General features: G+C 32.2%; 1 protein-coding gene across 1 annotated transcript; it reads left to right on the top strand.

Annotated features, from left to right (window-relative positions):
- Nucleotides 1-15314: 15314 nt before the first annotated feature.
- On the top strand, nt 15315-16473 carry LOC126712374 (auxin-induced protein 6B-like). The gene has a single exon (XM_050411683.1). It carries the CDS (start codon nt 15440-15442, stop codon nt 15902-15904), a length of 465 nt encoding a protein of 154 aa, XP_050267640.1. The 5' UTR covers nt 15315-15439; the 3' UTR covers nt 15905-16473.
- The last annotated feature ends 701 nt before the right edge of the window (nt 16474-17174 follow it).

A 17174-nucleotide genomic window follows, 5' to 3' on the forward strand; every position in this document is an offset into this window, starting at 1 on the left:
TAGAATAGGGTCAAATCAAAGTGATTAATTGGGATTTACATTCGTTTTAACAAAGCTATCCAACAAAATAGAGAAAGGTGTTAATGATTGAACACAGACATGGGGCGGTTATAAGAAAGATAGAGACATGGGTGTTAGGAGCTTTCTCTCTGATTGTACGGATTTCTTGAGAGTGAGTCAATTAACAATCTCCATTTCTCTCAAAATCAAAGATAATGTTTAACAAAGATAAAAAGCAAAAGGAAATAATAATGCAATTTGTTTGTTATCGACTACAGTTTTGTTTGCCAATAGATAAGTTGGTTACATGGGCTAGTGCGCTGGTCTTATCTAGATAAAAATACTCATGTAAAGACTGTAAAGAGATTAGAGATATATATTAATCTGGTAGTGTTTGTTATACGCGTACTGTTACACAAAACACAAGTTTAACTCCTATTACACGCGTACTTTTTTGAGCTGAAATTACTATTTCAGTTTTTGTGAGTTGAAGATACAATTTTAAAACTAAAATTGTGTTTTCAACTCACAATTTCCGTTCATAAAATGTGTGTGGAACAGTGTGCGTAAGTTGTTATATTAATCATGGTCTGAGTTTCAGACCAACTTAACCCATCTTGCTCGTGACGTAGAAGAGAGAATCTGTGGGCTTTGTAGTTGTACCAATCAGGGCTTATAAATTTTTGAAGTTAGATTCTCTATCCACCGGCCAAATTATGGTCTGAAAAGCTGGAACAAGCATATAGATTATAGAAAGCCTTTTTTTTTTTCTTTTTTTTTTTTAAAGTTCTGGGCGTGCGTTGACATCATTATGAAAGCAAGAATGCTAGCTAGTACTTGGTTTGTTGTTGCTTAGAATTAAACTAATAAAGCATGAGCGGAACCTTTAAGTTACGCAAGCTAGGTTTTAGGTTCTTTGGTTAAAAGAAAACTGTTACTTTGTTCCTAAATTGTACGTGCTAGTGCACCTCTATCTGTACTGTCTTCATCTTTAGTTGTACACAAGTGCCTTCCTTTTTATGTGGTCATTGAAATAAAATAACACTTACTTTGGTGCTCACTGTAGCTAATATTATCTAAGTCTGCAACAAAAGGATATGAGAGAGAGAGAATATTTTTCTTAGTGTGCGTTTAGATTGCACGTTTAGTGTGCGTTTCTGCATTTAGTGCTTAAAGTGGGACCCACGGATACTGTGCACGTTTCAGCATTCACAAGATAAGTTGCGTTTTGCAACAAAAGGATATGAGAGATAGATTTTTTTTTTCTTTTATTTAAGGAAATAGGATTTTTGGTTAGATTATTCCACTTTAATAACGAGACATTCTAAAAAACTCATGAATTGGTGGATTGAACATTAAATTTCTGGGTTTTTCTAATAATTATAACACCAATATTATTATTATTAAATTTTTTTTTAGGGTCTATATTAATATTATTATTAATTGATTATATTATTATATATATAAATTAAAAGAAATAATAAATTACTAGCAGTATAAGACATTGACACATGTTCTGTATATACATTAATCATGCAAAATCAAAATCAGAAACCTGATCCTAGCTAGGAAAGTTTGTGCAAGCAGTGCAGAATTGCCAGCCTCACTTATTCAGGAAATGAAAGCTAAGTACCAATTGCTTTCATAATCATCAATCAGTCTTAATCATCATCGTCATCATAATGGTGTACACTAATTAGTGCACCTTTAGACCCTAAATATTTTGATAACGACGTACAATCAACAATGGTGGACCTCAAGTGTTGATTTTGCTGCTAGACTTTGACCAATACTAATATTTTGATGAGTGTTCCTCCATAAATTCTTCTTTCTCTTCAGTGACCTGCTTTTGTGGGTCTAAAATCTAATCTATATATTATGCGGTTCCCTACTTTTAAAGATTAGTTTAGGCTGACAGATTGAGAGCAAATTGTGCAACAACCAATCCGATGAGCTGGTTCAATAGCTGGCTTGGGTTTATACTTTATATATAATTAAGCACCATTTATTATGCCCGAATAAAAACATTTTTTTTATAAAGAAAACTGGAAAATTATTATTATTATTTAATTATAATGGTATATATCTTTAAACTAGGAAACCCTGTTATGACAATGACATGAGATTGGACCAAAAATGACCAAGGTACTTTTGAATAATTATTCTTGCATAAGTACCTTTGACAAGGGATTGGACCAAAAATACTCCTAAATAATTATTCTTGCATAATTACTTTTGAAGCAAATAGTTTTTTTTTTGGTAACATAGAGGCTTACTAAAATTACGAAGCAACTAATCTATTACAAGATACTCCCAGTACAAAGAGGATCAAAGAAACAAATAGGTTAGCCTTCTGCAAATGCCTTTTGAAGAGTTGAACTTGAACCACTTCCTAGCCTTTTACAGAAAATTTGAACAGATGAGTTCATTCAATTTTAATGAAAATTTTATATTAAGTGCTCAACTAAACTGATAAAAATGGTGTCGAAATACAATATAATTATATAAGTTATATATGATTAAATGTACACACACAATAAAAGTACCCCCAATTCCTTATATTATCTCATAAATCTCCACAAAATCTTATGAATAACCACTTTTCGCTAACCCGTGCAATTCACGGGAAAACTATTAAATGTAAGATTCAAAAAATAATGCCACGCACTTTTGTAACATAAAGTATCAAAGAGATGATACAACTAATTTTTTGATAATTTTGATGGTCATCGCCTACTCGAAATATTAAAATCACTATATTGAAGTAAAATATTCAAATTTAACAATTATTAACAAATTAAGAGAAATTAACAATTATTAATAAAAGTTGCTATAGATGGTAGTTGTAGTAGAATTCATTCAATATGTTATAATCGTTTACATCACCTCATAACATTGCTTCATAATCCATGTATGCACACCTCATAATAGAATAAGCAACCTTGTATAATCGAGGAATACCAAATATTTTGCAATGAATTCATCATACGGATTTTGGACATGTTTTGATAGCTTTCTTATTAATTTATTTATACTCAATGGTTAAAACCACCAACACAACACCCTTTTTAATTTTTTGATTGGATTGATGTATACATGTGAGGTAAGCTTATCTTTAGTCTTCTAACCAACACAACACCCTATTTTTTTGTTTTTTTTTTTTTCCTTCCTTTTTTTCTCAGCCACATTTCCTTCACATTTTGTCTTCTTTATTTCTCCCTTTTCTCAATTTTCCTCCACAAACTTCTTTCAATACCTCTCTCTAACTCTGTTTCAAATATTGCTTGCCTTAACCCAGTACCCACACTTCAACAAAGTGACTTTGGTGAGTCATAGTTCATCAAGAATCAAGACCCACTTTAGCTCCCCTCTTTGAAACAACTTTTTGACCGTTGTGTTGATCGGTGACTCCATGATTCTCATCAAGAATCAAGACCCAATTCACTTCGGTAGTACCCACAACATGCAGTGGTGATGAGGCTCCATTGGTGACAAAAACGATATGCAGCGGTGATGGGGCTCCATCTGCGACAAAAATAGCTGTTGAGAGCAACAAATCTAAAAGTTGTGTACGATCATGATTGGCCATGGGTCTGTGTTTATATATATGTAGATGATGGCAAGCAGAGCATCATGAAAGAGCAGAGCATTGTGAAAGAGTTTTGGTGAAAGAAAAGGTACAGCATCGTGAAAGAGAAGGCAGAGCACGGGTTTGGGTTTTAGAAAAATTTTATTATTACTATTATTTTTAAAAAAAATATTGTGCTGATGTGGAAAATTGTAGGAGTTTCAAAAGTTTCGATTTTATATGTATATATAGATAACTTCCAGTTTCAGTGAGTGACCCTGGTTTCAACCTCCATGGCCACCCTTGTATCTGCAATAAAAAAGTCGGCAAGAAGGCTTGATCTAAATAGGATTTCTAATATGTAGCTTACTTTATTAATAGTCCATATTATATATATATGTTGTAACTAAGTTTTAATTTACAACATTCTCAACAAAAAAAAAGTTTTAATTTACAATTTAAAAAAAAAAAATTATAATTCGATATTTGACGATTTAAAACTTGGAACACCAAATATTACCAATTGAGCTACTTGAATCTTAGCAATTTACATATTAATTATCTCCTTAAGTTTCTGCTATTAACTCCTTGCTTTAATAAAAAACTAAATTACTCATATTTACACATGGAAACATTTAACAATAATGATAATGATGTGATTTTATCTAAATTAGTGAGGTAATCATCTTGATTTTTGTTTTGATTATTATGAATAAGCGACTTGACACCAATCTTAAGAAAATTAAAATGAACATTTCTCGCAAAATTAGATTACAATTATAAATTGCTTTAGATTTAATTTGAATTGTGTTTGGACTTTAGTATATTATATATGTAGTATATAATTTCACTAACTCCTAACTTTAATAAATAAATTGTTAGGTTTTGAAAATTTAGGATTAAATGTTTAGAATCATATTTTGTATGTGTTGGCAAACTGAGAGCAAAACATGTGTAGTCTATGTGTTAGAAAATGCTCAAAAGTGTAGGTTTCAAGCTTCAAGTTTGAGCTAACTATAGAAAAAGGAAGTCACAGTCTGCCAAGCTTGATCGATCGAGAATCGTAGAAAAAGAAATTATGCAAAATTTTAAATCAAGCCCAAACCCGCAAAAACATTTAGGGTTTTATTCTAACTTGTCCACATATAAAAGGGAAACCCTAGTTACGTTTTGGAGATCTTTGGAAGACTTGTGTGTTACTCTTTGTGAGATTTGAGAGGTGTTGTACCTTCTATAACTACACAAGCGTCTACTGAAGCAAGATCTAGTGTACGTTTGGATTTGGCTGAAAGCGTTTGCGTCTGCATTTTTCCTTTTTTTTTTTTTTTTTTTTTTTCACGCGTTTTAGGGACAAATTTTACTATTACGGCTACTGTTCATGCATTGTTCATGAACAGTAGCCGCAAAGTTTGACTTGTCAAACAATTTTTAGCCAATTAGTGCACACCATGCACTGTTCACGGACCCACAAATTTCACTTTTCAGCAACTTTTTCATTAAAAATTGGTCTCACGGTACTATTCACACATTTAAAAATTATTTTGCTACAGTGTTTTTCAGTTTTCAGTTTCAGTTTTTAATTTTCAGCTGTATCTAAACGGACCCCTACAATCAAGCATTGGTAGAATCTAGTTGTTGCTACAAAGATCAACAACTGAAGGTGATTTGAAACTTTTGAGTGAGATCTCAAAGTCACAAGCGTGGGTACTTTTGTTGTAGTAAATCTAAGAAGAGAAGGAGTCCGTAAATTTGAAACTTGCATGTGGTCGTGTCAGTAAGTTACTATTAGAGGTAGCAATAGATTTAGAGTTAAATCTGATTGTAAAAACTTCAATTCTCTTATAGCGGATTTATTTTACCTTGAGGATAGTTAAGTCAAATCCTCTCCAGGTTTTTACCTTAAAACGGTTTGTTTCATCGGTTTTCCTGGGTCATTATATCGTGGTGTTATTTACTTTTCCGCTGCTATGTATGATATGATATATGCTTATTTAACCTAGATCTGAATAATAAACCTAATAATCAACTTAGTTAATTAATTAGGTTAAACAATCTAGTTTAAGGGGTCTAAACAAAATAAACATAAATAAATAAATTTCTCTTTCAGAATACTAATGTGAAGTTGACCAACTAATCTGGTCTATTAGACTGCTTGCCACAAATCTTATATTGCAGTCACACAAAATGCTAAACATATTTTATTCAAAACAAGCAAGCATGGAAGGAGTTCACTGTATGTTTACGTTCACAAAGAATCTTTTGCTTTAGCAGTGCTGTTTTGACGTGTTCTAGAACACGTCAAAACAGATCTGTTGGGAACAAATTACTTGCCTAGTTGACTAGATTAGCAATGTTCCAAAAAGTTTTTTTTCTTCGTTATGCTTCCTCCTTTAATTAATTTCTTCTACTTCTCGACCAAAGTGAATTAACCGTTTTGGCCAAGTCATAAGCTGTTCCAAAAATTACATTTCCAAGGATACACCAAGAACTATATTTGATTTCTTGCAAATAAAACTCAATTTATTGGTGCAGTTAATTTATCTAATTTAGAGTTAAACTGTTGTAAAACAATGTTTTAGGTTTAAAATAAATATTTATAATAAAAAAAATTACTATTCCAAAACGGAGTTTTTGATTTTAAAATTAAAAATCACTTTTAAGCTCTCAAAATATGTTTAACCAAACAAACTCTTAACTTTGGAGCTTCACACCAAAACTAACTCTCTTTCTCTCTCTCACACGCATGTATTTTGCAAATTTTAAGCCTCCATGACCCAAATTTTACTGTTGAACTAGTTTTGTAATGTAGCACCGGTCAATTTTCTTTTAATCAAATTCACATTATTAGTAAGACCTAAGAACCTAAATTCATTGAACACAGTCACCAGTCAAATAACAACAACAACAACAAAAATAAGAAGCGTCAATCTTGCTTCGATTTTAGAGGCACTTTGACGTCCTTAATATTAAGTTTCATCACGTTAGTATCTACTCATCAAGTAGACTTTGCACGTGTAATATTTGACCGATTTCTACTTTATGGATAGGATATTCAGATACATTGAAGTAAAAATGTTGGCTTGTGTTGCAATATTCTGACACAGATCGTGAACCATGCATGCCTATATCTTGAAGAACTTAAGCTTATCCAAAATCATATTCACCCAGCTGTGGCTTCGATATTATACATACATATTCAGCTAATAAAAATGGCAGCTCTGCAACAACCTAACAAAACATGCATACGTGAGAAACATCAATATATTTTTGAACTATAATTTGTACAGCATAAGTACATAGAAAACTCTAATAAAACCTACCTTGTTTCTGAGTTAACATCAAGGCTAGCTAAGCTGGAGGACACCATTGTTGTCCTTAGTACTGAGTCTTTACTCTTTTGTCACAGTTCCAGCTATGGAAAGAAGGAAAGCGACAAAGACAGTGATCTAGGAATCGCACCGAAGAGTACGTGGCAGCGTCCTAACACTTTGCTGGTACACACCGAAAGTGGGTGAGATAAAAATCCAAAGCTTAAATCTGACAAGACATCTCTAAAACTAGGTTAGCATGTGACAGCTAGGGAATAATAGTACTTTTTAAAAAACATTAATTATGATGCAGCAAGTTTGTCGGGCTTAATCCGTGTTTAATTACCATAATGCCTAGTGGATGACAAATTAACGATGATATAAAGAGATTTTTGGACGAACTTTGCCAACAAAAAGTTTATGGTTTATAAACTTAAACTATGGACAAAACACGTCCTCTTCCACCTTCCAAAAGCAATTAACAGCTCTTCATGTCTCAACTCAAGAACTTCTCTATCCTTTACCCAACCTAACCTAGAAAGAAACAAAGTGTAATTAGTATTAATTACACCACAAAAGAGAAATAGAAATCTTCTAAACGTTGAATTGTGTGAGAGTGAAGGGGTATTTGGTTTGTATTTTCATACCACTATTTTCAATTTTTAAATAACATTTCACATATTTTTACATATTTATTCACTTACACGTATTTTTATAAATATTTTTAAACAATAATTTTTAGTTTTTAACACATATACCAAACGTCCTGAATTTGTCATTTGCCAATAGGAAAGTAACTTTTCTTTCTATGAGTGTACGGAATGCAAAATAGTCATGTTTTCATGATTTTTTTTTTTAAAAAAAAAAAATCAAAATTTCAACATATGGTGTCCGCTTTTAATAATTGTCATTTTTTATTAAACCAAGACGTCAATTGATTTTTGGTGTAAACAAGAGATAAAACCTCAAAACAATAAATGTTGCAATGAAAATGGTCCAATCATATATTGTAAAATTGTTATTGACAGTACCCAAAATCAATTATCACACGTCACACTTGAGTTTTAGACAATTTGCAAGAACTAACACAAGAGAGCTCATGATCAACACCAGTGTGACATTGGCCAAAACAACAGTAAGGGACTAAGGGGTGTATGTATTCCAAGATTTTAGACTTACACACACGTATGGATGAAGATAAGGGAGGTAATCTCGTGAATGTATAGTATACCTACTCCTCATGTTGGCTTGAAGGTGGCATACTTCTAATTACCTTGAACATAGCCCCCACATGCTCCGATATATGAGCTTTCATAATCAAGGTAGGACATTCATATATCCTCTCCTTGTCATGATGCTATTGTTCATCGATCCCTATTTTAAAGGCTTGTAATACAAAAATGAAAAAACAACCTCAGTGGCACTTGCCTAATGTTTTGTAAACTTAAGTTAGCGACCTCACTAGAGAAAACTTTTTTTTTTTTTTTTTTGTGTGTGTGTGTATGGATTGCTCATTTATACCTCACTTTGGTTAAGAAGACTATAATTTGTAGACTTGTTGGTGATGTATATGGGCATTTATGTGGTCATCATGGCAAAAACCGAGGGAGTTACCTTGGTTGTGTGTCACATTCTCGGTTTCTAACTATTGACATATGTGAATGAAGCCTATAGCTAGGTAATTTTGATTTCCACTATTTCATTTCTAGGCAAAGCTCATCGATGGTGATTGCACTCGTCTATGGAGTTATACTATCGTGATGAACAATTTGGTTAGATAATGTCTCCCATATCAATAATCATTTATTATAATCAATCGTTGTTCAATTTAGGCAGATTCATGATCAATTGGTTAATAGTAGAGGTGTTGTTGGTGAACACTTGAGGTCTTATGCATCATAATTGAGTAATTCACGCTTTGTTGAAATAAATTCAACTAAAGTTATGGCTGGATTTTTTTTTCTTTGAAATGCCTTATAAATTAATGTGTCTATTGTTAAACAAAAAATGTTAAAATTAATATAAATTTTACTATAAAATGCTTCCTCGCAACTATAAATATAAATAATTATAAATTTGACTAATGTATATATGTGTAAATTTCTCTCTTAAAAATTTGAAACTTGGCTCTTATTCTCTCACTTCACATGAACTTGTACTTGTTAAATGACCATCACGCTAAAAATACGTAATAGTAATTAGAGAGGGTTTAAATCTAACTACAACAAAAAGAGAATTATTAGTGAATTGACTTAATATTAAATAACAACTATTATGAAACAAATGTTATAAATTTTAAATCCTATTAAAATAGATTATAGATGTGAGACCTCCATATCAATGAGACACAAGTCTTATAAGACTTACGCAAAATATACTTTTTTTTTTTTTTTTTTTTGGGTTAATAAATATACTTTCTCTACTACCTAACATTTTTTTCAAGATTCTCTCAAAAAAAAAAAACATTTTTTTCAAAACTGTGATGTGAGTGTAATACACAGAGTAGTTGTAACATTTTATTTTACTCTGAGAATTAAAAAAATTGCAACTGGCCGTACAAGAAGGAGATGACGGGCCGTGGGTCCGTGAGGTCCGTGACACAGTTCAGTACAACTAAGCGGCTCCGAACCTAGACGGTCTTTCCTAAAAGTGCTACTCCCATAGGCCCCAACTATATGTTTCTGTCTTTTTTTTTTTTCTTCTCGTTTTTATCTCCATCACCACATAAAATATAACCCAATTGACAAAATAGTTGAGGGTTCTTGAATCTTTTATCATGGGGTCCTACTCAGAGACCCATTTGTAATGCCTCCCAAGACCACTCACGATTCCATATCAGCAAATGGCCGTGACTTGGGATAATTATATTCCTAGAGAACTGCGTTCAAATAAATAATTATAGTATGCCAATTTTCACAACTTATTTTATTTGTCGATTTATTTGACGTTAGTTTCAATTTATAATTTATAATTTTTAATCTTTATGTACTGTTTTTAAAAATTTTATTTTTATATGTATTTTTTACTTTTTCAAATTTTTTAAGATAGCACATTTTTAATAAATTTTTTAACAAAAAATTAAATAAGTTGTTATCAATCGAACATGCAAACACTTTATACCCATATAGATTTACAGCTTTCATTAACCACTTATAATTGCACAAAAAAAGTGAAATTGGATATAAGAATTCTTGTGAGCTATCATCAAAGTATTATGTATGAAATTGTTGCCACTTGCCACGTTATTGCAAAAAAGTGGGACCCAACCCCCTTGAGATTCGAGATTTTTTACATGTTCGAGTTGCATTGCATAGTAAACCCAAGCTAGGAAGGTAGATACCTGAAAACGGCCACGGTTGTATCGTATAATTTCGAAATTGTCCTTCCATAAATCCTGCATATATTCCCCAAATCTTCCTACAATTTTTGTCTCAAAAAGAAACAAGGAACATGAAAATTAAATTTGTCCAAGAAAACAAACAAGTGAAATTAATGCATCTAACATAATACAAAGGGTTTTGTTTTTATTTTTTATAATTATAGCTCAATGTTTCCTAACGACAATTTAAATAGTTTTTTGGATTCTGTTCGGAGGTGTATTTGGTTTTAAAAAAATTAGAGCAATGGAAATAAATGGTATGATCCTTAAATCCTAACATGTAGGGTATTTATCAATGCTAATGGGACGTTTTGGGGGGGATGCACTATACCTTACATGATAACATGCACATGGACCCATTGATCCGTATTGGCCCATCTTGACCATATTTCTTAATAGTGATTTAATATTGGGTTTAGACATTGGAAAATCTTTTTGGGAGTGTGAGAATAATGAAAATGATTGTTCTTTGATCTTGATTGGTCACTTTTTAAGTGACACATGTTAGGATGTAATGGATCCAATTAGAAAATAAGGTGATCGTATTTGATTGGTTAGGGATGCTCAAATATAAGCAAAAGACTAAAAGAGTGATTACTGATTAGGAGAGCGCAATTTTTTGGCTGTTTGTTTTTGGGAGCTTTAAATAAATGGTGAAGATGGGGTATCCTTTCACATGGGACTTTGTCAGGTTTTGAAGATTACAAATACGAAATCGTTGCCTTTGGGAGAGCTTCAATTTGTTACTAATTGTTTTTTTTAGAGAGAGCAACCAAAATGAAAAAGCATCTTCAATGGACTCGAGTCTCAATCTCAACTACCAGTTGAGAGAGAGAGAGAGAACCTTTTGTTCCAACTACGCATGTGGTGGGTTTTTTAGTTTCAATTTTTCGACTTCGTGCGCCAAAAGCAGCATCCCCGCACGGATAGCTCAAAGTCTCAAACACTGTTATTTTCTCCTAAACTCACTCTTTGCCAAGGCGGCTGCCAAACTACCCCTAGTTATTCACGGAATCACTTAAATCATGTTTTATTCATTAAAAAAATAACATAAAATTTTGCACCATTTTTTTTAATACTAGTAATAGTTTATGATGATCGAAAAGGTTACACGTCTAAATATTTTCACAACAAATATTAAGTGCCTCATGATTATGAGATGCTATAAACTTAAAAATTTGTTTTGAATGTAGAAAATACTATGACTTGTTATGAATGTATTACTTCTCTTAAAAAATATGTTGTAATCTATTACTATCTATAAGATAATTCTCCTCTTTTCACTAAATTTTTATGTAGTTCAAAAATACCTCTAAACCTTACATTTAATAGAGAAAAACTTGAGAATAACCCAGTAAAAATATATTTCCAACTCAACTTAAAATGTCTACAAAATAGGACACTCTTCTATTAAAAAAAAACTTATCACCACCGTGCACCCTTGATGCGATAGTTACTTTATAAATATAAGTATTTATGAGATGTGGGAGATAAGGGGCTGGGTTCAAGTCTCTAAGAGGGAGTTTCATACATATACACACTTAGATTAGGTTATAGTAGAATTTTTATCTTGCATAAAAAAAATATAAATTAAAATTGAAAACTTATCCAAATTTTTTTAAAAGGAAAATTATGTGAAAGTGGTGTTGATCAAGCATAATTTACAATTTTAATCTAAAAAAAAAATCTTAGTAAGTTGTGTTTTAGGTGGATTTTATTTTATTTTTTCAAACTACCAAAATGTTAAAAACACTTCTGTCTTTTTCCCATTTTTTATTTATTTTTATTTATATCTATGATATGATAATATGAAATGTTTATTGGGATCTTCGTCTTGAAATTACTAGAGAATGAATGGGTGGTTTGGAGCACAAAGTTCTGAGATATGCCCATGGTTTAAAACGCAAATGGCTAAGGTTTTAGTTATTTTAAACTGCAACATTGACTGTTGACACTTGACTGGATATTTATTCATATGGCCAAGTTTTTGAAGCAATTCTATTACTATATTTGTTAGCTTTTAACGTATCAAACTCAAAAATCAAAAACTTAATTTGAGGGTCTCTATTTTCGGTACTTCGAAATTATAATGAAGCCCAGTTTAATCTTCTTCACTGAAATCAGATACGTCTTGGATTCCAATTACTCAAGAAACAGTTATTTTCCACACTTATCTTTTGCCTTGGCTACTAGCTAGCCGCCTACTACAAGCTTTACCTTTTTAGGTGAATAATTAAATCTAATTCTTCCACAATCCTTTCTTTTCGAGGCCAATCCGGTCAGCTTCATGCTTTTTTGATAATCTTCACAGATTTGAGATAAGATTTAATAAGTTGCATTTACGTACCAAATCGAATGACTCCTTTACACAAAGCCATCGATCCACAAATAGATTTGTGTATGTATTAGGATTTAATCACACTGCGGCGTTCAACCTTTTTCAGTAAAAAAAAAATCACACTGCGGTGGATGTGCATGAGTCGGATTAGGTTGAGTTAAGGAGATTTTTTTATCCAACCCATCATGGTGGGTTATAAAAAATTCAACTCAACTCAACTCTTCACATAATTTCAACCCAACCCACACAGGTCAGGTTGGGTCGGGTTGAACCTATGAGTTGGTCAACTTTTTTTTATTTTATTTTATTTTATAACTATTATTATTAAATTGTGCAGAAAAAAATATAAATATAAATATATTAAAAAAACTCAAAGATTAGTATCAATGTAACTCTATTAATAATTATATAATATATTTTAAATATATGGGTGGGTCGGGTTGGGTTTGGCGGGTTTGAAATTTTATGACCCGAACCCAACCCAACCCGCTATCAAAAAAACTTTTGTAACCCAACCCACCAAACCCTAAAAACTGACCAAATCCGGCGGGTTGGATTGGGTTGGGTCGATTTTCGTGGGTTGGTGGGTTGGTTGCATATCCCTAACACTGCCCCTCATTTAGCAATAAGTCTAGATGAAGCGATATAGTGATGTAAGTGGCAATCGCACGAATAAGTGATGTTACAATAATTATAATTCGCTACCTCAGATATTATGAGAAAAATAGTAAAATTTGTTGTGTTTGTAACATTATTACACTTCTTTTAGAACAATAAATTGATTAGAATTATTCTCAAAAAAAAAAAAAAAATTTGATTAGAATTTACAAACACTTACACCTTGGTTAGTTGGTAGCCGGCCTCTTAATTAGATAGATTGCCCAATAATTAAAACTTAAGAGTTAAGATCATCTTTTTAAGCCCTTTCTCGTAAAAGAAAATAATAAAGATTCTTGTATGAATTTTACCATATTATGTTGGGTCATGCTAACGAGTGTCCGGACACTCATTAATAATCCATTTTAGGAAAGTTTTGATATCACTTTTATGGGAAATGAAAAAAACTGTCAAAATATTAATTACTTTTTTTTTTTTCATTTCCCATAAAAACGTTCTTTAAATAGATTATTAACCAGTGCCTTAAGGACACTCGTTAGCATTTCTCTATTATGTTTATAAATTGATATGATAATAAATATGATTGACCAATGTCAACAACATAATAGATGAGTATCATAATTACTTTGTTTTTCAGTAAGGTGCTTAAAACAATGTTTAAAATTAGGGTCTAATTAACGAGTGTCGAAATGCATTAGTTAAACTTGAGTTTTTATTGCAACCGATCAAATTTTTTTAGGGAGTCGAGCAACATTTAGTTAAACCGAAATTTTTTTATTAATTTTGCTACTTCTCCGCATAGTAAGACTTGCTCAATTTATTCTTGATAAGTGCACTTCGACACTATTAATAAAAGCCTTACAACAACAACAAACAACAACAACAATAATAATAATAATAAGCAACATTTCTTTTTTGAAGCTATTGTCTTGTCACCTTATCCGACTAGATAGATTTTAGACACTCCTTTATTAGAAGTAAGCAGTGATGTCTCACCAAGCTTGCTATAGAGTTTCAAATATCAAATATGATTGAAAACAAGGGGGTAGCATTTTGTTATATATCCATTTAAATAGTAATTAAAAGGCAATGAAAGTTAAAAGCCTCTTTTCTTAAGATAATTAGATAATGGAAAAATAAAAAATAAAAATAGAGCTCAAGTCACATTGAACAAGAAACTATGAAGGATGACATTACAAATGTACAATCACTTGAATCTTAACTTAAATTACTAGTTATTCCGTATGAATCATGATAAAAATCCACTCCTTGTTTTGTTTTTTTGTTATTGTTTTTATTAGAACGGTTGAAAAAACCAACCTCACTTCTCGTGTGAGTATGTTTTATTTATTTATTTATTAAAAGATAGAATAACTTTATTTATTTTATTTCATGGGACATTGAATAACTTCTTATTTGTTTTGTTTGGTGTTTTTAAAATGAGTAAATTCTATTAACACACTTTAAGGATTGGGCTAATGTCAATCAGATCCAATATTTTTCAAAATTAATCAATTTGATCTTTAAAGCCAAATTAGTCCCCAAAACATTTGAGAATAAATAACTAATTGACCTAATAGTGTTTAGAGACTAAGTTAGTTTTATGGACCAAATTTATCAGTTTTAAAAAGTCTTGAACCTGATTGGCATTCCACAAGTACAAAGTTTTTGTGAGCTGGGAGACAAGGATCGGAGTTTAAGTTTTCAGGCTTTACACACACACACACACACACACACACACACATATATATATATATATATATATACACCCACTTAAATTAAATTATAATAAAATTTATATCTTGTTAAAAAAAGGAAAAAAAAAAAGAAAAAAAAAAAAAAGAGAATTGAGACATAATTGATATTAACTTAAACCTCATTTTATATCAGTGGAATTTACCCTTCAAAATCTTTGCTATTCTACTTTTCAAAAAGCATACACTAGTATTATATACAGGTTATCACATGATAAATCTACCTACGGTCAGGTCAGCATATCACTGTCCTTCAAAATTGCTACGAAAACAGTAGACATTAACCTTGTAATTATCTCCAAAACCAATGGCACTTTCCAAACCACATCCTTATATAAATCTCTTCTCTCCCCACTATCTCAATCCCTCAAAACTTTCTCTCATTTTCAAAAAACAAAACCAAAACCCACAAAACCAAATAGTCTCTTCAGTCACTTTTTCCGTCACTTTCCAGGGAAAAAAAAAAAAAAAAAAATGTCAGCCGGACTGGGAAAATGCAGCAAAATCCGCCACATTGTGAGGCTCCGCCAAATGCTGAGACGGTGGCGCAACAAGGCACGGCTTTCAGCCAATCGCATACCGTCCGATGTGCCGGCGGGACACGTGGCGGTCTGCGTGGGCAGCAGTTGCAGGAGATTCGTGGTGCGCGCGACGCACCTGAACCACCCCATCTTCAAAAAGCTCCTGGTCCAAGCCGAAGAGGAGTACGGGTTCAACAACCAAGGCCCGCTGGCGATTCCGTGCGACGAGTCGCTATTCGAGGAAGTGCTCCGATTCATTTCGCGATCCGAGTCGGGTAAGAACGGCAACAACCCGACCCGCTTCGTGAATCTCGAGGATTTTCAGAGGTACTGCCACGTGGGCATCCGAAACAACCTTGACTTCTGGCCTGAATCTCGACCGTTGCTTCATGGGATCGCCGACAAAACTATCTGGTAACGCTTTTCGGAGAAATTTATATTTGAAAAAAAATAATAATAATAAGGAAAACGCTTTGTTTCTGACCCGGGTGTGACTCAGTCCGAGTTAGCTCGCCTCCACGGAAGAAAAAAAAAAAAAAAGTAGTAGCCAGCTGAGCATAATACTTGCAAAAAGAATTGCAACTGACTCGGCCGAGTTAACTAACCCAGTTGGGGATTTTTACTCTTTACTTTTTATTGAATTTTTACTTTTTTACTATTGGGCTGTGAGAGCAAGGGTAAAAAAGTTAATGATACTGTAATTGGCTCCGGAGAAAGCTACGGAGATGGCAAAATGGGTGGGCGAGTTATCCACCGAGTCGTCCCGGGTTCGGATCGGAGTGGAGGCCAGAAGATTTATTGATTACTCGATCAACAATGTGAGAGAGAAAGAGGAGGCACTTGAAATTTCAAGCAAAGAGAGAAAAAGAAAAAAGAAAAAAAAAAAAAAGTGATTAGTTGATTGGTGGGGAGGGGGAGGTCACTTTTGTAAATTCATGTTATTTATTGATTGATTAATGGGAAAATTGTAGAGAAAATATTCTGCCATGATGATTGTCCATTATCTCGGTAATACTTTGTTTTTTGACAACTAACACGATCATTAGTTTAATAAATTATTAACAGTACGTTTTTTTTTTTTTTTTTTGTGTTTTTTTAATTGAGTATTGTTTTTTTTTTTAATTATGTTGAAGATTTCAATCATGGTAACCGTTGTGGGAGTTATAATGACACCAACCCACGTGAAAGCAAAGCAAGCCTTCCTCTTCCATTTGTTGTGTTTCTTTCACCTGATATGTTTTGTCTTTAACCTTTGTTTTTTTTAATAAAACTTGTGCCATTCTTTTTTTATCACAAGTTTTTTTTTTTTTTTTTTAAATGTGTAAATAAGAAGATTCGATATTTGAAATTATAATTCATATGAAGTGGATGCCACTGGATTGGACGGACCAATAATTGATAACACGATCAAATGCCTGTGTTTTTTTTTTTTTTTTTTTTTTTTGATTTGCAAATGCCTGTGTTGTGCTATGGAAAAAGAAAAAAAAAAAAAAAAAAAAAGATGTACTTGAATTTTGACCCTCACGATGATGGTTGGGGTTGGGATGGTCCGCAAAAAAAGGCTAATGCATGTGCTTCAAGTCATGAACTGTGTACACTGGATAAAGCAGCTTGCACAGTAAAATTTATTTTTATTTTTAAAATAATTCGATACTTACAAAGAAAAAGATTTAACTCGAATTATTTTT

The sequence above is a fragment of the Quercus robur genome, chromosome 2 (assembly GCF_932294415.1).
Source record: "Quercus robur chromosome 2, dhQueRobu3.1, whole genome shotgun sequence".
NCBI classification, from domain to species: Eukaryota; Viridiplantae; Streptophyta; class Magnoliopsida; order Fagales; family Fagaceae; genus Quercus; species Quercus robur.

What these genes read in the sequence shown, in the direction of transcription:
- LOC126712374 (XM_050411683.1), top strand. Translation starts at nt 15,440, where the DNA reads ATGTCAGCCGGACTGGGAAAATGCAGCAAAATCCGCCACATTGTGAGG.